Source organism: Mytilus galloprovincialis, chromosome 10 (genome assembly GCF_965363235.1).
Source record: "Mytilus galloprovincialis chromosome 10, xbMytGall1.hap1.1, whole genome shotgun sequence".
NCBI lineage: Eukaryota > Metazoa > Mollusca > Bivalvia > Mytilida > Mytilidae > Mytilus > Mytilus galloprovincialis.
This window is the reverse complement of record NC_134847.1, coordinates 54,119,144-54,144,189: the sequence shown is the minus strand read 5'-3', so window position 1 is coordinate 54,144,189 and position 25,046 is coordinate 54,119,144. Positions and strand designations below refer to the sequence as shown.

The 25,046-nt window shown below is 31.8% G+C and overlaps 1 protein-coding gene across 2 annotated transcripts in view; it reads right to left on the bottom strand.

Moving 5' to 3' along the window:
* LOC143047855 (uncharacterized) overlaps nt 1-25,046 on the bottom strand; it is a 54,519-nt gene that overhangs the window by 1,657 nt on the left and 27,816 nt on the right. For both annotated transcript variants that reach the window (XM_076221155.1, XM_076221154.1), the window contains exons 3-6: nt 21,020-23,493; nt 19,789-19,908; nt 7,934-8,146; nt 1,629-1,802 (exon numbers count right to left, since the gene is read on the bottom strand). In XM_076221155.1, the coding sequence (XP_076077270.1) occupies nt 1,629-1,802; nt 7,934-8,146; nt 19,789-19,908; nt 21,020-23,461 (2,949 nt within the window). In that variant the 5' untranslated portion in view covers nt 23,462-23,493. The remainder of the gene's footprint in view (nt 1-1,628; nt 1,803-7,933; nt 8,147-19,788; nt 19,909-21,019; nt 23,494-25,046) is intronic.

Sequence of the window (25,046 nt, the reverse complement as noted above, 5' to 3'; positions counted from 1 at the left end):
GATGTTTCTGTTTGTTTGCAAGATTTGCATTTTTTTATGCTTTTCTAAAGTCAATGGTTTATCTAGTAAACATTGGTGACAACCTAAGACCATATATAGATATATGTAATTTGGGAAATATATATATTCTAACATAAAGCCTGTAGGTTGGTGGACATAGCAAATTTCATTTTAAAAAGTAATAATAAACTGCTTTGCAAAGCACAGTTGAATACAATGGCAAAAGGTTACCCTTATCAGTTTGGGATACACTATTCAAGCTTGATACAGGTCTGAATTTGGATTGTAATTAAAAATATTTGACACACTATAGATTTCTGACACAGAATAAATATAGTCAAAGAACTTGAAATTCTTTATAATGATTAGAAATTATATTCAATTGAAGATTTCTTGCTTTTGTGCAATACACTGTGCTGTTGCGCAAGACTATATATAAAGAATTAACAATAAAGACTGTAAATGTACCCACCCTTTTCCAAAATAAATTACATTTGAAGAAATTTTCTTAAAATAAACACAAGTTTTGTCTGAAAAATAATTGTTTATTAATTAGACTCTATTTGGCCTGAATGGTTTGGGCAATTACACTTAAAATGAATTCCAACCTTTAACTTGTGGTATTGAACATTGTGGTACAATTTTCGGTAATCAAAATATTAAGACACAAGATATTGTCCTGAAACTTGTAAAATGTTTGTTTTGGGCCCCTTTTTGGCTTCTTATTCTGTATGGTTGGGACCATCAGCCCTGAAATCAAACCCAACATTTCTTTTATGGTATTGAACATTTTGCTTAAATTTCATAGAGATCCATACACTAAAAGTAAAGTAATTGTCCAGAAACCAAATATCTACTGACGATGATGATGACGACAACATGATACCAATATACAACCCTAAAAATAAATAGCAGTTGTATAAAAACTATGCAAATTTATTAAAATGTTGAATCAGCTGTTTATGACAATTAATTTCGAATTAGCTCTCGCCGCAATATAGCCTTTTTGTGCTAATGCGGCGTAAAGCAACCAACAATCAATCAATCAATGACAATTAATTCCCTAACTACCAATATTGACCATTTGTGAACATAATCCTAATTTATCCATTCATTTAATCATCACCTACATTTAATTTAACTTCATATGAATAAAATATTTACAACATATAAAAGTATTCCTAAAAACAAGGTTTTTTTTTGTGCATATATACCATTTTCAAAAATCAAAGTTCTACCACAAAATCCACTGCAAAACAGATACAAAACTTGATGTTAAGGTGGCACATAACACTACAAGAAAATAACCCTGAAAAATCTTTTTTTTAGAAAATATTAAAAGCTTCTCAATGATCGAAATTAGTGTTTGTCAAACTGCTATATGTCCAATGAAATAAAGTGTGTGGTAAATTTTTATGATTTTTTTTATATTTTTGTCAAAGGGTAAAACAATTTTTTGTGTGCAAATTTTACAGAAATTAAATGAGCCAAATCAATTTTAGTCAAGGTGTTTAGTACCACCTTAAAATCTCTTTTACTAAATCAAATTACCTCTCACTAAAATCTTACCCTGATACCTTTTGCAGTAATGAAGAACCAAATTTATATGACTTCAAATTCAATTTTACCTGAGAAATGTCATCTGGGAAATCTATTGGTGTGGTAGGTGTTGTAGCTGCTAGAGGCCGTGCTGTGGATGAAACTGAGGCAGTAGACAGACGTGAAACACGAGAACTTATGGATAATGTTCTCCTACGGAATGGTCGCTTAACTTCACCATCTTCTCTGTCATCATCAATATCCTGTCAAAAAGGAAATGAAAATGTTTAACTTTTTCTATATAATCATCAATATCTTGTCAAATAAAAGATGAAAATGTTAAACATAAAATCAAACAAGACCAATATTAGGTCTGGACCTGCAACTCTGCATGCAATTGATTGGGGGTACCATACTGCAGCATAACTGATCATTCACTTTGATTATTGCCAAGAAAACTTTGGCAAAAAATGTCCTTGTATAAAATTTCACACTACCATCAAACAGGAAGTGGATTGGATATATGACAGATGTTAAAATTGCAATTACTTGCTACGTAACTCAACATTCTAAAGCTGCTGACCAAATCTTAAATCACTCCATTTTTTTTTTTATAGAAGCCAAGAAAACTTTGAAAAATGTTTTTGTTTGGAGAGACAGGATGGACTGACCAACAGACATGTTCAAAGCTGACCAGTTACTTGACCTGATAATTTCAACTTTGGTGGCACAAGTAAACAGACAAGATGTGCTGTGAGTTATTAATAATTGGTCCTTTGTGATTTCCATCGATATCTATAATACTAAAATTACGAGGTCCAATTTGTCAGCCGTCATCGGGTAAAAACGACAAATCAAAGAATTCAACTCTATATATAACTAATATAGGACAATGGTGTAGATTAAAAATGACACCACTCCAGACCCTTTTGTTTTCCACATAATTAATATTGCCAATAATTAACAAGTTCTGGGTCGAATCCGATACCGATACCAATAGTATATTCACCTGTTAGCTATTACCTTATCTGTACGTTCCGCATTTGACAGGCGCACCACCAAACGGTGTATTTAGGATTTTGCTATATACACGGGTCATAATCAAAGGGCTGACACTACTAAATTCAATCATTGTCAAATTGTTCCCTACAGTAGTTTTATTCAGCAATCAGCAAGACTTTCTAAGATAACTAATATAGGACAATGCTGTTGATTAAAAAATACTCCATTCCTAGATAGCCAGGACATTTTGTTTTCCAAATAATTAATATTACCAATAATTGATAAGTTCCAGGTCGACGGGTTCAAACAGAAAGATTTGAAAGCAGAGAAAACTTTGTATCTTATAATCGAGATGACTTTATCAGATGACAATACTAATTACTAAAATAAGGCTTAAGCATAGTTATATACTTTAATTCAGTCACGGACCCGCGATATCACGGGTATGTACTTGTGATTATATATTGATGTTTGTTCTGGATACAAAATTTCAAAAAGCTCTGAGTTGAATAAGTTCCTAAGAAAAATGTGAAACTGTTTAGACTGAAGAAATATGGAAAAACTCTTTCTTTTTTCAAAATTACCAGTCTAAGACAAATGTGTATGTTTTACACCCTTCCAACACCTTCCTTATTGTATAACTCAATATGTTTTTATTCTCCATCTTATCAATGTCATTTAAGTCCTTCAAGAAAGATAATACATCTGTCATGTCTCAGTTGACAATTTGTAATTATCCTTATAATGCAATCATCATATTTGAGCAGTCATATTGTATTTACCATATAACTTAAAGCAATAAATGGTGACTGAATAAAACCTTAAAGGTGTGATGTCTACTTAGGAATTTTCTATTCATGATCGAGATGACTTTCTCATATGATCTTTTTGAAAACCTATCATATGTCAGGTTGTGAGGACTTGGAATAAATTCTCATTAAATTATTTGACCATACATATATTAGTCTTATAATAACTTCTCTGTTCTGGTTACTTTTGTTATGTTATTATTTTGACACAGAGAATTACAGTTTGATGAAGTATTGTTTTACTTTGATACAATCTGGTATACACATACCATTTTTTAATATCATGCAGACTATTTTTCTTCTCTTTGGTCTAAAATTAGCCAACAAGAATAATAATTAGCCTACAGAAATGTTAAAATAACCATATAATAATTCAATGCAACAGAGCCCCATATTTTTCCTATCCCTTAATTAGCCTCTATCTCTATCATTTTTATGTCAAGTAAATACACTATCAATATGTCCTATATATGGTAGACAGTAAGTCCAAGTCACTTACAATTTTATGTTTAGGCCATAAAATGTGTTGCTGAATTATTGTGTGGGTGTGTCATTGTGCTTGTCATTTGCAGTCAACATTTAGTTAACCATTTTTAGACACAAAGAATTTTTACAATTACTTCTTTTGCACTAACTAAATTTGGTTCGGATATTTTATCAGTGGTTTATGAAAAAGAGGGGAGGGGGTGAAAATGGGCTGCTAACTTTCTTTGTTTTTTCCCATTTCCCACCAGTATTTCTCACATCCCTAAAGCCTGAAATCCCCCTTATTCTTGTAACAGAAATAACTTAAAACTTTTATTAATTGATTAAGGGGATTTGTTTTGGGGGTCGGGGATGGAATTTACAGTATAAATAAGTTATAACCCATTCATTTGTTCTTTTAATCTGTGCTTATAGTAACCTTTCTTTCTATTTAAATAAAATAAAAACTATATATGATTCCTTTGGCAAAATATTTAAGTATTGTTTCAAGAATAAAACCTCATCTAGTAATAATGCTTCAATACTGAAAGTTAAAAAGCCAAAAAAAGAGCATATATCCCCTACAGTAATAGTATCGCTTCTGGAATTTATGATTAACATGATTAATGAAAACTTTAAAACAATATCTTTATTTTTGTTTCATTTTGATAGCTGAATTCTTTTCTTTAAATCTGTACTGAAAATTCCTACCCGTCTTTTTCAATCAGATTTGTAACTTAAAAGCTTTAATTTGTTGTATTGTTTCCAAGCTATAATTTAAGTAAGCAGGCATTTTTCCAACCACTAAACTAACTTGATAAATGTAAAATTTGATTTGTGCCTTCAAGCCAGGAATCTTGTATTTACTAATTCCATTTCTTTTTATAATTTGGAAAAAAATTCAGAATGATTTTAAGTGCTTGAAATTTTGTGAAGACACCTTCTATTGTTGAAGACTGTATTTTGTGCACTTGCTGTCCTTTGGTAATTTTTGTCACTGGGTTGATGTCTCATAGACAGATAACATATTTGTAAGATGACAAGATATTTTGAACTGTCATCTTTGACCCATTATATAACTTACAGGGCAGATGACAAAATTTGGGGAGGAGGTTTTCTATGTTCATGTTGCTTGCTATTTATTTATTTTTTTTAAATAAGAAATGTTTCCTAAAGTCTAAATGGCTTATTAGTTTATTAACTGTTCCTTAATCCATAAACAAAATGACAAAAAAAAAGTTGATGTAAAAATAAATTATTTTGTGAGACCTTTGAGTATTAGAGAAAATAAAGGAAAAACAAAAATGTCTACAAGAAGAAATATCTTGATATTTGAATGTCATCCTGAGTATTGAAATCAACCTACAAATGTCAATCATGTTGTTACAATAAGAAACAACAGATTTATTTTCAGTAACATTGACATTCCTTTATATTCATTCATTAGTATACAAATCTATCAGTAATTGTTTACAGAACAACTATAGCTGTACATAGAGACATGAGTTTTGGAGGACTTAAATAGTGTATGTCCAAGAGTTCAATTCAGGAATCACATAAGCTTGCACAAAATACTTTGAACTATGTTGTTCATATGTGTTACTCCTTTCTTGTTTTTATGCCCCTGACCTATGACAGTAGAGGGGCATTATATTTTTTGTCTGTGCATCTGTTAGTCCGTCTCTCCCGCTTCAGGTTAAAGTTTTTGGTCAAGGTAGTTTTTGATGATCTTGAAGTCCATCCAACTTGAAAATATGGACACATTGTTGTTTTTATATTGATTAGACAGTGAATTTTCCGGTTTAAATTGATTTTTTATTTAAGTCATTATTGGGCATTAAAATCATATATACAAAAGATGTGGTATGATTTCCAATGAGACAATTCTCCACAAGAGATCAAATGACACAGAAATTATAACAACTATAGGTTACCCACCATATAGCTTTCAAAAATAGCTTGCTGTTCCATGTGAGCCATGCTAGACTCAGTATTAAATGCTGTACTTATATGACTTTAACAAATAAGTGTTATTTTTTTTTAACATTGTGACTTGGAAGAAGAGTTGTCTCATTGGCATTCATACCACATCTTCTGATTTATTAAAAGTCAGGTAAAATTTTTAATTATTTTTAGAAAAATTCATGCATGTCCTTGACCTTTTATGCATGTGCCTGACCTTTTGTTACAGCTGTTTCAATCAATCCCTTAATAAATGGGCAGATGTAACACAGTTTTTCTTGTTAACACATTTATATAAATGTAATAATTAATGAAAATTTTTACAATGGTAAATAAGCTTTTTTCACAACATTTAAACAGATAACAGGTTCACAACCAACAGAATCCAAAACATTCTGCTTTTAAAAAAGAAAATATAATAAAGGTGCAGAGGTACCAAGGGGACAAATCAATAATCAAAAGTTGAAGAAAGAAAGAAAGATAACAGCACAACCAAAAATGAACAAATACAAATGAATGAACAACAATTAACCACAATCTAAAGAAAACTTAGGATTATCACACAATACCTGCAAAACCCAGTGTGAAATAAATTATGAACTCAATTGCAGTCCTTACTGTACATATTCAATAAACAAATTCCGTCATATGAACAGCCAAATCATATCTTATATCAAGAATCATGCTACCTTATATTGAAATGTCATGAATGTGTAACGTTACATAAAAAGTTCATTTCTTAAGCAAAGGGTAGTGTGTGTTTCTCTTTCAAATATATTGCAAAATTTACTAAAAACTTTTAGAAATCCTTTATTGCTGTGAGTTTAATCCATTAACATGTTAACTTTCTAAAAGACTTGGTTTCCTTATTTCATTATTCCTCTAGCTAGTAAACAACGGAAAAGCAATTTACACTTTTTACAAATATTTGTATAAAAATGACAAAACCTTGTTTGCTCTCAAATTATTGACTTTCTATCACTATTTCACAATTAGACAAATAAAACCCCATAGAAAGATCCCAGGAGACAAAATGAGTGGAACAGCAATATTTCTACAGCCACAAGTGATGCATGCTGAACTAAATGATGTTAAGGCAATCGTTCAATGATAAAACCAATTATTTATTAAGTGCAACTATTGAACTTTTTCAGGATATCCATGCAATCAGTTAATTCAACTAGTGTAGCTACTGAACAGGCGCCTGTCACTATCAATAAATCGTTTAATTCAGTTATGTCAATCAAAAACACGGATAACAAAAGGTCACAGTATTTGTTTTTATGATGTTTTTTATTCATAGAACTGATGTTATTGAGCAAAACAAAAACCTTTTAATACCAGGCTATATCTTTCGGTAAATTTGATTCAATATAGAAGTTTTTTTAACTTTAACTTCGTTTTTTTCTTTTTTTATGGTCAAATTAAAGAACATAATTGTGAATAAAAGGAAACTTAAGGTAAATGCAATCAAATGGCAGCCCTACCAAAAAACATCCATAGAAGTTAATTTACCTTAAGTCTTTAAAAAAATATAAAAATGATGTCAAGGTCTATAACATTCTAAGTTAAGGAAAGTGGTCCGACCTTTACCAAAACTCTGTGATTGTCCATGTTTTAGATCACGATTTCGGGATCTAGCAATATTATCATTGTTAAAGTTCTAAGCTGTTTATAGCTTATTATACTGCATGGATTACTCAGCGTATAAGCCCATACAGTAACCTGTAGTTGTTTACCTCTTTATGGCTGTCAGTCTTTGAGTTTTATGGATAATTATCTCTGTGGTAATGATATACCATATCTCCTATTATTATTTTTATACAGACAAATGAATAAATAACCCTATAATCATTCTCTCACTGTGGAAGGATTGCACAAATATAACAAACAGGAATAAAATTGAAAATAGAAATGGTGAATGTGTCAAAGAGACAACAACACCACCAAAGAGCAGAAAACAGCCGAGTCCACCAATGGGTCTTCAATACAGCAGGAATAAAATTGAAAATAGAAATGGTGAATGTGTCAAAGAGACAACAACACCACCAAAGAGCAGAAAACAGCCGAGTCCACCAATGGGTCTTCAATACAGCAGGGAAGTCCCGAACCCGGAAGGCATGCGTCAGCTGGCCCCTTAACAGATTAATGCTTACATTATCATCTTCAGTTAGAATCATAGCATTTTCACTCTCCGCAGCCTTTCTCTGTCGACATTCAACCAAAAGTTCCCTAAAATGTTCTTTTAAGTTCTCTATTTTCTTGACTATTTTTTGGTCTTTGGAGAAATGCCTCTGACGACCATCACTATCCAGCTGACCCTTCAGATCTTGAATTTCTTGTTGTATAACTGCCATCTTCATCTGGAGCTGAAAATAGATGAATTAAAATATATATTATATATGTTATCATGCCCTTGAAAAGCATGAAAATTTGATCATATGGAATATTTATGTACTAAATGTACTCTGATTCTATTTTTTTATTTTGATCTTGCTGTATTTTCTCTTTTTGTCTTTTTTATTTTAGTCACATGATGTGTGTTCATTTTTCATTAATATGATTTTTGACAGTGAGATTCATTATCATATTATCATCAATTTAAGATCTCTGAGCATTAAACTGCTTTTTTCCCTAATGGAAATCTTAGCATGAGAACATAAATGACTTATGTCATTTGAGTAAGCTCCTACACCTAGAAATTGATTTAATGGGGCCTTAAAGAGAGAATTGGACTTGAATAACCTAGATTTTAATTGATTTTGATGAGATTTTTTTCAGTTGCAATTAATCTTGAAAACACCAAAAGATTCGATAAAGCAGTACAGACATTTCAAAGAAATGAGAACCTTAATAAATTTAATTACAATAGCCATCAACAAGTCTCTGGTCTTTTGAACTTTTACAGAATTTGTACTACTGTATGTTTTCCTTTTACAATTTACTAGCAGCCTTCTAATGATCAAGACACATCGTTTTGTACCATAAATATTATGCTTGGAGCTCAGTAATAAGTGATCTTTGTAGGAGGCATTCATGTTGTGATAATTGACTTAGAAACAAAAATATAATAATGACATTGCGCTTCTGTCTGCCATGTAAACATGAGGACTTAATTGTTCTACCCAGTAAGTGTGTCTGCTGCACAATTCTTTATGAGATTCATTTCTATAGTGTGCAAATTTATCTTTTTTTTAAAGGAGTAGGTTCGGTAAGGTCCTAAAATGGCCCCTTTTGTTAGCTTAAATTTCAAATTAGGATTTATTAACCAATATCGCAATGAATCATAGGTAATACAATGACTAGGTAGGAAATAAGCCCTTTTGTTGAAAATTTACGATCCTGCTTTTTACTTGACGTCACAAATAGCACTTATTTTGATTTTCCATCGATTATTGGACAGAAAACATACATCAACAACAAACATCTTTTAAAATAATGTTTGTTAAGACATTTTACATGTCTACCTTGAATATTAAGTTAGTCTACGCCTGCGCTTCATGTTTCCTGGACCTAAATTTGGTTAAAATCTGCACATTTTTACAAATTTTGCCAAAATCTCTTATCTTGACCTATTTTGGATGTAAAAATCAACGCTTTAGAATAAAACATTAACAAAAATAGTTTTATTTAACTTTTTCACATGTCTAATTAAAGTCAACTTAGAACATTTTTCATCTTGTTACATAGAACTTTATAATCAGGGCCAAATATAGCCCTTACCGAAATTACTCCTTTGCTGATTGTTGAAAATAAAGACCACACTTAAATAACTTGAAGTTGTCCTCTGTTGTTGTTTGAGTATTTAAATGTTGTAATTATGATATTTACTTGTAGTCTAAGTATTTTATAATAACTCCTAATTTCTAAGATTGCAATAGCATATGCATAAATTGTAATGCATTTTGTTGTTAAAGTTGACTTGTAGTGTAGTTCTGTCACGAAATAGAAGTTCCTTCATAATATCAGTTCCAAATGGAATAAATATTCTGGAATATTATTTCCACTGGAATAAATATAACAGTATATGTACCTAATGGAATAAATGGTATTAGCCATGAAAATAAAGCCAAAAGTTCTATCTACCGTATGACAGTCAATTAACTTTGTTAAATAAAACATCTATCTACACACAAGGCCTTCAACCCTCAAAAATATAAATCTTAATAAAAATAGTTTATGCTGCCTTATTGCTATACTTTATTTTGCATGGAATGATCCAACTTTCATTGCAGGCAAGACAAAAATTTCACCAAAACAAGCAACTATAAATACCTGCAATTCTAGAAAAAAAAAAGAAATCTTTGATATGTTTCAAATCTATATGTTTTTGTGTCAAATAAAAAATAGATAAAATTATTTCTCAATAATTTCTAAATGAAATTCTCAACTTCCCTATCCATTATTTCCCCTCACACATATCAACAAATGATAACCATGATAACACCTCTGATGTTATAACAGAGCTACAGTACATTTTGTAGTTAATTGAATTTTCTCCTAAATGCATAATTCTTTTTCATATTCAACATGAGCAATAAATCAAATGATTTTGATCAGAGTAAAGATATAATATAATCATCAATTTTCTTTTTTAAATCGTAATATTTCTGGCAAGGCTATAAAACATATCCCCTCCTAATCAAACAATGGAAGCCATTAATTCTAAAGAATAATACATTTTATTAAGTCACATTTCGGATATAATGCTGTTATTATACATGTATTTCCCAAAAGACTTTGTGTTCCCTGTAAAATGCTGGTTACGAAAGGTCTTTTGCATCAATAACTTTTAAATTCTTAATACCAAAACATTAATATTATCTAATTTATGACTTAATATAATTATTCTAGCATATCCTATAATATATAAAAGAGGAAATGCAAGATAACTCACACAATGTTTCCACAGCGCCCTCATTAAGCAACTAGAAACAATTAATTTCTGAAGAGAAAAAAACTAGGAGGCTAACAGGGAATGGCCTTTCATGGTTGATTCTAATCAGGTTTCATTCAATTCTCATAAAACATGTAAGAACAAGGAATTATTTAAAACTCAATCAATTGAACTCTACTTTATTTTGGTTAGTTTAACAACCTCAAACTAAGTTATTTTTCTATTTTTCAATTATTTTCGATCAATTCCTGTTTTTCAACATGTTCAAGGGTTTTAACAAGAAATAACAGGTATAATATGTATGGTAAAATACCCCAACGTCTTTTATGACATAAGTGTTCTATTAATGCATCATAACTTGTTGAATTTGTACTTGGTATAAGGACATCATTCGTAAATATAGCGCAACATGCAGACTTCTTATACGTTCAGGTATTTCACATCCAATTTTTTATGGAAATATTCTTTATAAAGCACATAGGTGTCAGTATTCACCTCAAAAACTAACAAAACCTTTGAATAGACTTATTAAGAAGGGATATAGTTACGATACTGTTGTCAGGTCATTGAAGATTGCATATTTTGGCGTTAATATTGATTCACTTATAGGGTCTTTGCATCGGAACTAAACACATTTATTCAAAAACCAGTTGTTGGCATGACACGGGTTATGTTCTTCTCATATACGTTATGATGGTATGATACTAAACCCCTAACGGGAAGGATTGTGCCTGATGTTCATATGATGAAATCATAATCTTTCAGTCAGTTTAATTGAAGTCTGGAGCTGGCATGTCAGTTAACTGCTAGTAGTCTGTTGTTATTTATATATTATTGTCATTTTGTTTATTTTCTTTGGTTACATTTTCTGACATCAGACTCTGACATCTCTTGGACTGAATTTTAATGTGCGTATTGTTATGCGTTTACTTTTCTACATTGGCTAGAGGTATAGGGGGAGGGTTGAGATCTCACAAACATGTTTAACCCCGCCGCATTTTTGCGCCTGTCCCAAGTCAGGAGCCTCTGGCCTTTGTTAGTCTTGTATTATTTTAATTTTAGTTTCTTGTGTACAATTTGGAAATTAGTATGGCGTTCATTATCACTGAACTAGTATATATTTGTTTAGGGGCCAGCTGAAGGACGCCTCCGGGTGCGGGAATTTCTCGCTACATTGAAGACCTGTTGCATGGTGACCTTCTGATGTTGTTTTTTTTTTTTTTTTGGTCGGGTTGTTGTCTCTTTGGCACATTCCCCATTTCCATCCTCAATTTTATTGTTGTTAATTTAAAATATTTTGTCATCAAATGTTTACTTCACCATTACTGAATTTTAATTAATACATATGCAAGGACATTAATTTATAAGACCAATATTGAAACCAACTCCTTTGTCCAATAAATAAAACTCAAGCAGAAAAAAAGGGAAAGGGGAGACAACTCCAGGAATAATAAAAGAAGACATAAATCTGAAGGAAAAGTTGGCCAAATGTTAATAGTTTCACAGGTGAATTGATTTAGCTGTTAGAACATATTTGCTAAAAATCCATCATTGTTTTATATGCATTTTTACATTTTCTTTGAATGTTGGCAAGAATTCTACCAGTTTCATTGATGAATAAACATGTGTGTGAAACGATTGGCAGCTTATACCAAACTATTGTGGTATTTGTTTGAGAATTATTTATAAGAATTACCAAACATTGCAATGATCTTTACTCTGCAAGTGTAGATACTTTGAAATAATATAACACTGATCAACTGCTATTATCATTACTATGGCGACAAATCAAATAATAACAAAGTACACTTATGTCGAGCTTTGTAATGACGCCAGACATACTGCAAACCACAATAATTATTTATATCACATTTTCAATAAAAAAAGATCTCCAACTTGTTGTGGCGTGGGTGTTTTATATATATATGATTTCGTATACAAATAAACATTCTATGCCCATTAAAAGTCATCATGTCGTGTTATCAAATCTCCTAGGATTATCTCTAAGAAGGATGTGAAAAATACATTAAAAAATATACCATTCTAGACAGTATGAACGTTTCCTGTATTAAGGATTTTAAATCGAACAAGAGGTTGTCACAACGACAGCAAACCAGATGTATTAACATTTATTTGTGTCCTGGCAATATCACAAGAACCATAACTGATGAAAGGTGAAAGTGAAAATCGTCAATATCAAATTTGACCTCCATTTTGTCATCAGTATCAACATATTAAAATTTAAAAAGCTTAGGTTGAATGGTTCATGAGCAAATGCAACAACATGAATGGAAACGCCATTTTTTATCTTTCAAGAACCATAACTCCTGAACGGTAAAAGTCAAAATCGTCATTTTTGAACTTGACCTCCATTTTGTCATCAGTAACAACATATTAAAATGTGGGAAGCTTTGGTTGAACAGTTCATGCGTAAATGCAGGGACACGACTGGAAATGCCATTTTTCAATCTTTCAAGAACCAGAACTCCTGAATGGTAAAAGTCAAAATGGTCATTATTAAACTTGATCTTCATTTAGTTGTTAGTAACAACATATTAAAATTTTTAAAGCTTTGGTTGAACGGTTCATGAGTTAATGCACGGACAACATTTGGTTGCCAACCGCCCACCCCGCTGCCCGCCGTACATCCCCAAATCAATAACCGACATTTTTGTCACAAAAATCTCCTTAATAAAATTGAAACTTGATCTGTGTTTTGTGGTAATAAGCATTGTGTATAAGCTTCATAACATTTGGTTGAGGCAAACTAAAGTTAGAAAACAGAAACTAACTCTTGGATGTACAGACGTGTCCTACAGACAAGGGTAAAACTTGTATATCCCCATCACTATGGCGGGGGAATAACAAAACAGCATTAGAATTGTAGATCAAGCCCTACTTTATAAAATTCTGGATCTGTATAAACATGATAAAGGCAATACAATTATGAGTTTAGATATCTCAGTAAAATATAAAATTAATGTGATACCAGTAGTTACTTATAAGTATTACACTAGAACCTGACTGAAAACAAGTAGTCTTTTAACTAGATCCAAACTATTGCAGTTAACATTCCTGACGTTACACTTTGATACAATACAACACCCATTACAATAACTTTGAATATAAGTGTACACTATTTTGAGATTGGATCAAAATAAACAGTCTCACATATATAATTGTGTAATATTTTCTGCCACATCTGTATAAAATTGATGTTAGTAATTTCTTCTGTTGCCAAGTGTTTAATACCACAACTATGTACATTGATTAAAGTAAGAAAACGTGTTAATACAACACGATTCTTATGTTTGTAATGATAGATAGTATTAAAACAAAATGGAAAACAAATGCGCTGACTTATAACAAGTATTTCTTAATTTCTGCCCAGCATTTATAATTTTTGGTCAGTATTTCTGCAATTCTGACCAGCATTTATAATTTTTAGTCAGTAATTTCTGCAATTCTGACCAGCATTTACAATTTTTAGCCTTTTGGATAGTTTTCTAATGATTATATTAATTACCTCAGATGATCATAAATCTATCTTAGGAAGATTACATTGCTTATACTTTATCATTTTCAGTAATCAAAATAATTGATAATTGAAGGATTGTGCCAAAGTTGAAGCAATTTCAACTGAGATTTTCCATTAAATTTAAATTATCATCTAATGTTAGTAATATGTACTGTAAAAAAAAAAAAAAATCAACTTTTTTTCCTATTTGTAAGTTTTATTTGGATATGCCTTCAACATGATATAAGGTCACTTGAAGGGGTAAATTCAGTAAATAAATATACGTCATCAGGGACCGCCCATTTAGGGGAGAGCTTTCTGTATAACACTGAAGTCCTATGCTCTTCTGATTGGTAGATAATGTTTTTAATAAATATTTTTTGGCAGATGGATCAAAACTAGAGTTGAAAAAAAATAAAAAATAAATGCTGAATGTACTAATTTTTTTTACTACAGGGTTGAAAAGTAATGGGGGTCAGTATAGGAATTCAGTGCGAATCTACATTGTTTGTAAACAAGGCCATGTGAATGCCCAAAAATGCCGCATGACCCTATGTTTTTATTGTTGCAAAAGATAGGGCTACATTTGTACTTTCATGAATGATATATGAAAGTTTCCAATTTCTAAAGGTAAATCAGGTATAAATTTAATTCCATACATAGATTAGCATTAAAGTCAATGGGAGATTTTTTACTGAATTTACCCCTATAGGAAAATATGCCCTCTTTCACTGTACTTGTCCAAGGCCACACAATAATCAACAAACTCATTTCCTGTAAATGTTAATGTAATGGAAGGATTTTGGAACCATTTAAATTTGTATTTTACACAAATTTCTATCTTAGCTGCGGCTTTCCAGGATGCACTGAGTGTACTGTGACAGGAAGCAGGGGGTATATGGTAAAAATCAGTTTTTGTGTGCAGATTGAAAGAAACTATACAAATTACACTTTACAGTTATGATATCAATGAAAGGCATAAATATTCTCCCCATTTACATTACATTTAGCACATATTTCTCCTCATAATGTATATAAAATCATAAGAAAAAAATGGATTACCTCCCTTTGACATAGTGATTTTTTTTTTTAGCTGTGTTCCCCATGTTTAGTTGTAGAACAAGTGGTAAATAAGCACTTTTCTAGTATTTTCACACTCGAGTAATCTGACCGCATGAAGATATCCATTTATTTTTACATAACGCAGTGCGTTTCTTTATTTAAAAACTGTACTAGACAACTTTTCATGATTACATGTCCTTCATCTAGGAAACTAGTGTTGAAATGTTTGTAATTGGATTTTTATGTTTAATAATTGCTTTTAAATATTCTAAATTGTTACTTTAATCTTCCAAATGCAAAGTTTGGTTATACTTAGTCTTATTTGTTCATATTTGGCACTTTTTTCTACTTCAGTTCTGGCTGCCTAGTTTTGGCGAAGAATCCATCCTGATGTTGGAGTAACAGAAATTTCTGCAGAGTGATTGTCAATGACATTTTGTGAATTTTACAAGTAATTAAAACACAGATTTAGTATAATGAAACATAATTGTTGTTTTATTTGGTATCAAACTGCTTCAAAAAGCATTATAAAAGTCTTTTTGTGGTCTTTTCAGTGTATTTAATCAAAACCTTCCATATAAGGAAAAATTTAACTCAAGAGTACACCAAGTCTTGAATTTCTAGGTGTACTTTCAATACTGGTCAAAGCAAACACAGAAAACAATTCATATTTATTGAACATAGTATTTTACACCCTTCTTTTAAAAACAGTCAATGTGCAACTTTATATACCAAATAAACATTGGCCGCAGTATGGGCTGTAGTATACATTCTGCTCTATCTTTACAAATTCAGCATTTATGAATGTTGTATTGAAACTGGAACTTGAAAATTGGATACCTTACATGTTTATTACTAAAAAAGTGGGAAAAGAAGTAAAAAAGTCCCTTATAGGGGTAAATTCAGTAAATAAATATACGTCATCAGGGATCGCCCATTTAGGGGAGAGCTTTCTGTATAACACTGAAGTCCTATGCTCTTCTGATTGGTAGATAATGTTTTTAATAAATATTTTTTGGCAGATGGATCAAAACTAGAGTTGAAAAAAAATAAAAAATAAATGCTGAATGTACTAATTTTTTTTACTACAGGGTTGAAAAGTAATGGGGGTCAGTATAGGAATTCAGTGCGAATCTACATTGTTTGTAAACAAGGCCATGTGAATGCCCAAAAATGCCGCATGACCCTATGTTTTTATTGTTGCAAAAGATAGGGCTACATTTGTACTTTCATGAATGATATATGAAAGTTTACAATTTCTAAAGGTAAATCAGGTATAAATTTAATTCCATACATAGATTAGCATTAAAGTCAATGGGAGATTTTTTACTGAATTTACCCCTGAACTTATCAATTAATGCCTCAAATAATCAGTTATGTTTTTTCTAAATAATTTTGGAGTTGCCATGACATATTGAAAACATGACGTGACATTCATTTGTATATAATACTGAGCTGAAATGTCCTGAATATTGAAATTCCGTATATGTCAAATCAGATAGCCATTTTACCAGACTTAAAAACATGAAATAGGTAACTTAATTCATATATCTATTTGATGCTCAGATTTGGGTTTAACATTTGGCTGTACCTGTAGAAACCTTATTGCAAACAGGATTTCACAGCCTTATTTATAAAGCCATAACTTGACTTAAAAAATTTAACACATAACTAAACATTTATTGATAACCAAGTTATATCAATTATGATCCTTAGTAACTTTCTCTCTATACTAATTATTTGGGCTTGAATATGCTTCTTTAAGAGTTCTTATATAGGCTATATAAGTTACCCTTATATAGGCTATATAAGTTACCTTTAACTAAATTCAATGGAGGTATACTGATTGATATTTTAGTCTGAGAAAACATGGTTTCTATTTAGTTGAAGCTAGGGCTTTGAAGTATCTTTCATCATTCAATAACTGTTAGTGCACTCAATTTATAACTTCTTCTTCTTTCATTTTTTTGTTAGATGTTTTTGTTCAAGCTTGTACTAATCTGATGAGTTTCAACTAATTTTCAGTTACCCATTGGTGTGTTTCTATGCAATTTTAATTGTAAGGTAAGGGGAGAATGAAACAGTCACAAACATGGATATGGAGAGTTGTCCCATTTAGCACTCATGCCACATATTCTTATATCTATATAAGCTCTAACACATTCTTTAAGCTCTATTAAATTAGCATTCACAATTTAAAGCTGAATTTTTGACAAAAAATTTAAACATTTTCCAATAAATGGAAGACTTTCAATACAAAATTAATCACTAGATGACAGTGAATGACTCTGTCTTAATGTTACTATTCAAGTGCATTTTGGTAATTGACTTCCTTAATAGTTATCAAAGAAATTAACGATTTCATAAATTCCAATTCAGGAAAAGATTTAAAGGATGTACTCAACAAAAAGAATGAATGAATTGCATGCTGAAATTTATATTTTCTGATTTGCTGCAATAATCATCAGGAGTTCTACTATAAACATGATAAAAAACGTATCTTTGTTCCTAAAAGTTTAAATAAAAAGCTCTTTTCTGACAATGATAAATTGGATATTGACGATCATGTTCTCGCAATAACTATGCTGACGTTTGTTTGATTATACGGGGAAACCTCTTACCGCTGTGATAAGTAGAATCAATACAATTCTTAATAAGTGAATTATGTATAATAAAAAAACTGGTAAGAGACCTGAAAGTTCTGCCAATCCAAATAGAATTAGGCTTCAATTAATGAAAGATGTCTAATATTTAGTTCTGATATCATGACTATAGGATTTGATTGCCAAGCTTCAACAATTGCATAACTTGTATTGATATAGGGGTCAAAAACACAACTTTCTGTCCTCTCTGTTTGCTTAAAAATTTCACAATTACAATATACCATGGTGATGTTTGGTGTATCAAAATTTAATAATTTGCCATTCTTAATAATTTATATTGAGTGCAAAAAAGGGGAAGAAGACAATGAGGGGCTTCTGAAATCAATGTTGAAGTAAAACTCACCAGCAGGACAAAATAAAAATGTCAAAAGGACAAAAATCAGCCCAAAAACAAATACAAAGGAAGATACAGATTGATAGAAACAAGAAATGGGATTCCTAATGTAAGATATACACATATTAAATTCTCATTTTTTCAACTAAACCTATTTTTCATTTATGAATTATTCATGCAATGAGATTGAAAAGATAGCAGAGTACAGCTGCTTAGATATTACAATTGTACTTATATAATTAATTGTTATTTACTGGAATAAATGGTAAATAATTTTTGAGTTAGAGTTATCTCCCATTCAGATTATTTTTCCAACTTGCACAAGTGAAGAAAGTCATATTCTTTTTCTGAATTTCTCTTGACTACATTTCATTAATAATTAAAGAACCTTAGTGAGCACGCTCACATACCCCACGTCCCCACATTGTCATTTGAGAAATTAAATAAGTGTAAGAAAAAAAAATTGTATAAGAAACAAGAATGTGTCCTCAGTACACGAATGCCCCACTCGCACTATCATTTTCCATGTTCAGTGGACCGTGAAATTGGGGTAAAAACTCTAATTTGGCATTAAAATTAGAAAGATCATATCATAGGGGACATGTGTACTAAGTTTGAAGTCGATTGGACTTTTTAAACTTCATCAAAAACTACCTTGACCAAAAACTTTAACCTGAAGCGGGACAGCCGGACGGACGGACTGACGAACGAACGAACGGACGGACGGACTGACGGACGGACGGGTCAAAAACATTATACCCTCCGCAACCCCGTTGTGTGGGGGTATAAAAATGTTAAATGGCTTTATCTAGTAGTTGTCTTTACAGTTCATTTAGAAACTTGTCTTATTTATTGGACATTAAAATCTCATTTTCTTATTTTCAAAATATATGACAGATTTACAAGCCTCATATGCAAGCTTTTTTTTTTTTTTTTTAAGCTTTCCATAGCACACCATACAAATGTGTGCAACAGATTTTTTTGTACAGTTCTGCAGATATTAATTAAAAAAACAGCAAACCTGAAAAAAAATGTTTAAGGCAAAAATATGACTTAAAAAGAACATGATAGTATCATGACCCCCCTTTTTTTGGACAATCAATGCATTTGAATATGATATACGGTTGGAACCCCTATCCTTCTGCAAATGGCTGGATCAGCCCATACAACCACAAAGACTCCTATAATGTTAAATCTAACTGATGTGATACCAATCACACAACATGTTTACATCCATACATTTCTGACTTTACAGTGTTCATTAATACAATACTCAATGTATCTGATGGTCTATACAGTGTTCATTAATATAAGAGGGGGGGGGGGGCAGGACCTTTTTCTGGACGTTGGGATCTGGTGTTTTTAAGCTCGGGATTTTGGAATTGACCCTTTTGGGATCTGGCCGATTTCTTTTTTTTTAATTTTGGGATGTCGGATTTATCTTTTTTTAAATTCAGCAACTCGGGATATCATGTTTTTAAGCCCGGGATTTCGGGATCAGGACCCCTCTGACCCCCCTCATATAATACTCAATGTACCTGATGGACTGTAGGCTCTGAATGTATTTCATCATCAAGTTGTTGTAATGTCTCTATCTTCTTTGTCAGATATTCTCCTGGTATTCTTCTATGAGCAAGTAATTCTGATAATTTATCCATCTGTTAACACATTTATGAGTGAATAAGTATTTGATATGAAATATATAAATATATATGTATCTCAGACACATATCATCATTTGGTCATAACTCAATTATTTTGACAAGTTAGAAAAAAAGGTTTTTACAGAACCCTTGTTGGGCTTCAGATTTTCAAACAGGTGTTTGGTTTATTCACACTTTAAATAACTAGATAAGATTGATATGTGTCCTCGGAAGACAGGTTTCACTGTTATTAATAAAACATATGTTATATTACTGCGACTTGACGGCAAGTGTTTGGGACTTTGTTCATTGAATATCATTTGTAAATGTATAAGAATATGATACAGAGTTAAACTAATTGAGACTGCAGCTATCCATTTCTAACCTTTATTCCCAGTTGATTAAATAGCAGGCGAAACATGTAGACCATAGCAAATAAAATTGCAGACCAATTGAAGTGTTGTTGTCAATTTGGAGTATTATTTTAATGTTGCATTCATTTGCATAATTTGACAACCCTGCATACCAAGGTATCCACTTCAGGGACTCTAATCGAAATGATTCACACAGGCGTTGGTTCACCTCGAGGTGTTTAAAATAGTATTTCTGATAAAAAAAAATTTACAAATTTAATTTTGCTTACAATTTTAAAAATAAGAAGCTGTGGAATGTTAACTAATGAGACAACTATCCACTAGAGACCAGTAACATGGGAGATAACCACTAAAGGTCAACCAAGATACAGCAAATTTATATAGTACTTGTTGAAAACTTTTAAAAAAACTCTTGGTTCACCATTATAACCAATGAATCCTGAAAAAAACGGTACCAGAAAAAAAAAGATGATATATTAAATTTGATTATTTAACAATTCCTTACAGAGATATATATACAATATTTTATATAGATGAGACAGTTTAAAAGGTTTTACACTTGTAATTTTTGGGGCCCTTTATAGCTTACCGGTACTGTTTGGTGTGAGCCAAGGCTCCGAGTTCACCGTCCTTTGACCTATAATGTTTTTTCTTATACAAATTATGACTTGGATGGAGAGTTGTCTCATTCTAGCACTCAATACCACATCTTCTTATATCTACTTAAAAAAACAATTCAGTATTAAGACTAACCTGAACAATGAAGTCCCTAGTGAGCACCTCAGGATTTGGAAGCACCGATCTTTCTGCAACAACAGCCATCCGAATAGACTGTCCATAACTAAGGAATGAGATCCCAACAGCCATATTGTGTAACTGTGGAACCCAATAAATCACAGACTTAATTTGCTTTGATGCAAATGTCAGAGTTCCTTCTGGTCCAGGAATATTTGAAATGACACAAGTGAATTTACCATGAATATGATTCCAAAATTTCTGAAATATACCAACAGAAAATAGACATGAAGTGACCCAAACTGCTCCTCGAGTCACTGAAAATAATGCACTAGAACTCAATTTATCCATTATATGTTTAACTTTCCACAAACGAGGAATAGCTCCCTCGGTATTTGTTGGTATAGGTACACTCATGTGTATATAATTGTTATTTTCAGTTGTGTAATATGAACAACCAGAATTGTAATGAACGGCTATCATACTTTTGATATCATAAGGATTTAAAACACCATTTTGATTAAAATAAGTCCGTAGGCAACCTGCTGTAACAGACAACAAAATATCATTCATTGTACTTCTGGTAATTTGTTTGATACGAGTGGCCTGTTCAAGGTCATAGGGTTCAGACCACGTCATCACTTGTTTCCCTGATATATGAACATGATCTCCATGAAACATATTAAAATCTCTCTTCATAAATAAATATTTTTGCATAAACACTAAAGGTCCTACAAATAGTGATTTCAAACTATTTAGAAATATATTTTGACGGGAAAATTTAAGTTTGGGAGCAGTCAAGTAACCAGTATCGGATAATGATTTCTGTAATACATACATAAGTGACATGCCATCCATAATACAAGAGCTAAGTCTGAGGTATAGTATTGTATCACGGTGTTCACCAAATCCTTGTAAAACTTGAACTTCCCACGGAGAGTGACCTGAGGTCAAAGATCGGGAACTTCTATTTGAAATGTATTCTTGTAAATCCTCTAAATTTTCTAATGAAGAAGGCATAGGAAAAACATGATTTTTCATGAGAAAGTTGGTATCTTGGACCCAAGCAAGACCAGAACATGTTTGAACTATTTTTTTGGTTAGTTTTGGATATAACTTTATGCCTTCTTCATCCTCAGCACAAACAATTCTTGCATTGATGAGATCTTGAATTCGATGTATATCCAAACCAGCTTCAACAATAAGTAAAGCTTGGTAGATGTCAGTTTTACCTTGACATTGGCGTAAAGCTAGCATCTCTCTTTTAGTCAACAGTTCACCTGCTTGACATTTGTTTCCATAGCAACAACAACATGAACACAATTTTTTTATGAAATAAATTATTGGCAACAAAACACTCAAAAGCACACAAGTAGGACAGAACACTATCAATGAGCAAAACAAAAAAATAATGCTGTAGAAAAATTTGCATTTCCCTTTTGGCACATCAACCGGAATAATTTGTGTGAATGGTGAACTCGGAAAACTATGACGAAGTCCATGATGAGTATATCCACTTAACGTAGCTATACTTAAATCTTCCTCACTCTTTTGATGTTTTAACCTTTCCATATCAATTGAAAGATACTGTCGACTCTGATCTGGTATGCCTGACATACTCCCATTACTGTATAAATCGTTACTAGAGGCAGATTCATTTGACAGACTTATTGTATGATCGCTATTCAGAAGTTTTTGTCTTCCTCGATCAGAATTCACACCATAAAACATTGGCATACTAAAATCATTTTTATTAAATTGATTGGGAATGGAGCTTTCGATCGTTTTTGACCTTTTGACATCTGATGATGTTTTTGAGTTATGTCTTCCAGAATTGCTATTACTGATTGTATGGGCTGAGGCATTGTCATCAGATTTGCTTTTAACCATTCGTACATGCTGATGGTCAGTAGGAGGGTTATTTGACATATCAGACATAGGATACTCATTGGAGATTTCATACTTTGATGCTGAATCATTATCACTGATTTTTGGCAATTTCTGGAAGGAAATACGACTCCCTCCACTGCTATGTCGACTTTTTTTGTCCTCATCACCTCCTGATTGTTTGGAACTTTTTTTCCTATCTTCAGACTGTGAATTTCTTCTTCTGTCTTCTGAATGTTGTTTTTTTGTTTTAGTTTGCATGTATTCCTGACCCTGCAGTAGTTTTTCTGTAGACCCATACCTTGATGCTGGTCTACCTTGTGACTGACTGAGTCTACGATTTTCATCTTGTGTTTCATTATTATAATATTCTGAAGTTGTATCAGAGTCCTTAAGAGCATGAACTTCTTCAGACCTTCTTGTAGATTTTTTTCGTCTTTCGAGAGAGGAACTTCTGTGTCTTGATGTTGATCGGTCATTAGAATCTCGAGCTTTCTCATTAGAAGATTTGGAAATGGATGATTTTCGACTATTGTTTCTGTCATTGCTTGTTGTGGGTCGCTCTTTGTCCATTTATTTCTTTACCTATTTTCCATCAGACTGCCCTTAAAAAAAATAAACAACCATTTATTTTAACTGTATATTTCATTTATTTGACACCCCTAACTATATAATTGTACTATTTCATATGGAGCAAGCTGTTATTATTGACTTTTTTGCTGCCAAACATAATGTCTGATTGTAATCGGTTATCCAACCAGTGCTTCATAAAATTCACTAATATATAAGCAGATTTTCTTGCAACTGAGCTATCATTTGTATTACAGAAGCAATTTAAATGTTTATCATGTTCATAGGTTTAGTATTGAAATTACAATCAAACAGGTGAGGGGGAAAAACCCAGATACAGATGACATTATGTCATTCCAGAACCTTTAAAGATTACAATATAGTATGGGTCTAGCTCATTGTTGAAGGTCATATGGTAAACTATAGTTGTTTACTGTAATCATGTTTTAGGGTCAACTTATGAGAAGTTAACCAAAGCTATTACTTGAATCGGTAGCGGATCCAGGGGGGGGGGGGGAACCCCCCCTTTTTTTTGGATGATCAATGCATTTGAATGGGAGCATATAGTTGGAACCCCCCCTTTTTAAAACGGCTGGATCCGCCACTGTTGAATTTAGATTTTTTAACTGTTGCAGCTTATAAAAAAGCTTCTGTCATAACTAAAATTGAATTGGTCATGCATTTGCAAGTAAATATTTAAAGAATTGAATAACTTTTTTAAAGTATGTATATAATTTGACAGGTAACGTAAAGCTCGGTCTGATTGATATTAAATGCTTATTAAATGAAATACAACTTTTTTATTTAGCATGCTGATACATAAAACAATATTCATGTAAAATTCCTTTTGGTGTATATAAGTCTTGCTGTTGCTCACTTTGGGAAAATAGCAATCTCAAAAAAGTACTTTTTGTCAGAATTTTGTCATGTTTGTGGTTTCAAGTTTCAAAGTTAATTTTAATACTGTAAGACAAATATAATTCAAAGGTTTCAAAACTGACAGCTGATAGACATTATAATGTCTTCAACATGGAATAAATGTTTATTTTGTCAAATATATATTAATTCACATGTACCTCATGATTTCAATGGTTAACGCAACACCTTGCCCCCCCCCCCCCCTCCCCCCAAAAAAATCTTGAATAAACCTATAAACAACTTAATTGAAAAGATATGTTCATATTTCAGTAAACTTTCAGTAGTTACACCCGTACGAAATTATAAGGCGTATTACGCCTGGAAATAAGGCGTAAACCAGGCGTAAGTGGTAGTTACGTGTCTAGATCCAAGCGTAAGCGAGCAGGAAACGTAAATTTGTAGTCCTTACGGGCGTAGAAAAAAGCAGTAAACCTGGTGTAAATTGAAATAAGCAAGGCGTAAATTTTCTTACAGGAGTAAATTGAAATAAGCAAGGCGTAAATTTTCTTACGGGCGTAAAACTGTTGGTATGGCGTAAATAGAAATACCCATAATGCAATAGAAATACCCATAATGCTTTGTTTAAAGGATCATGGGATTTTTTTTCAAAATTTGGCTGTTTGGTTTTAGTTTGCAAGAGTTGGACACATGGCAGGTTAATATATTCAGG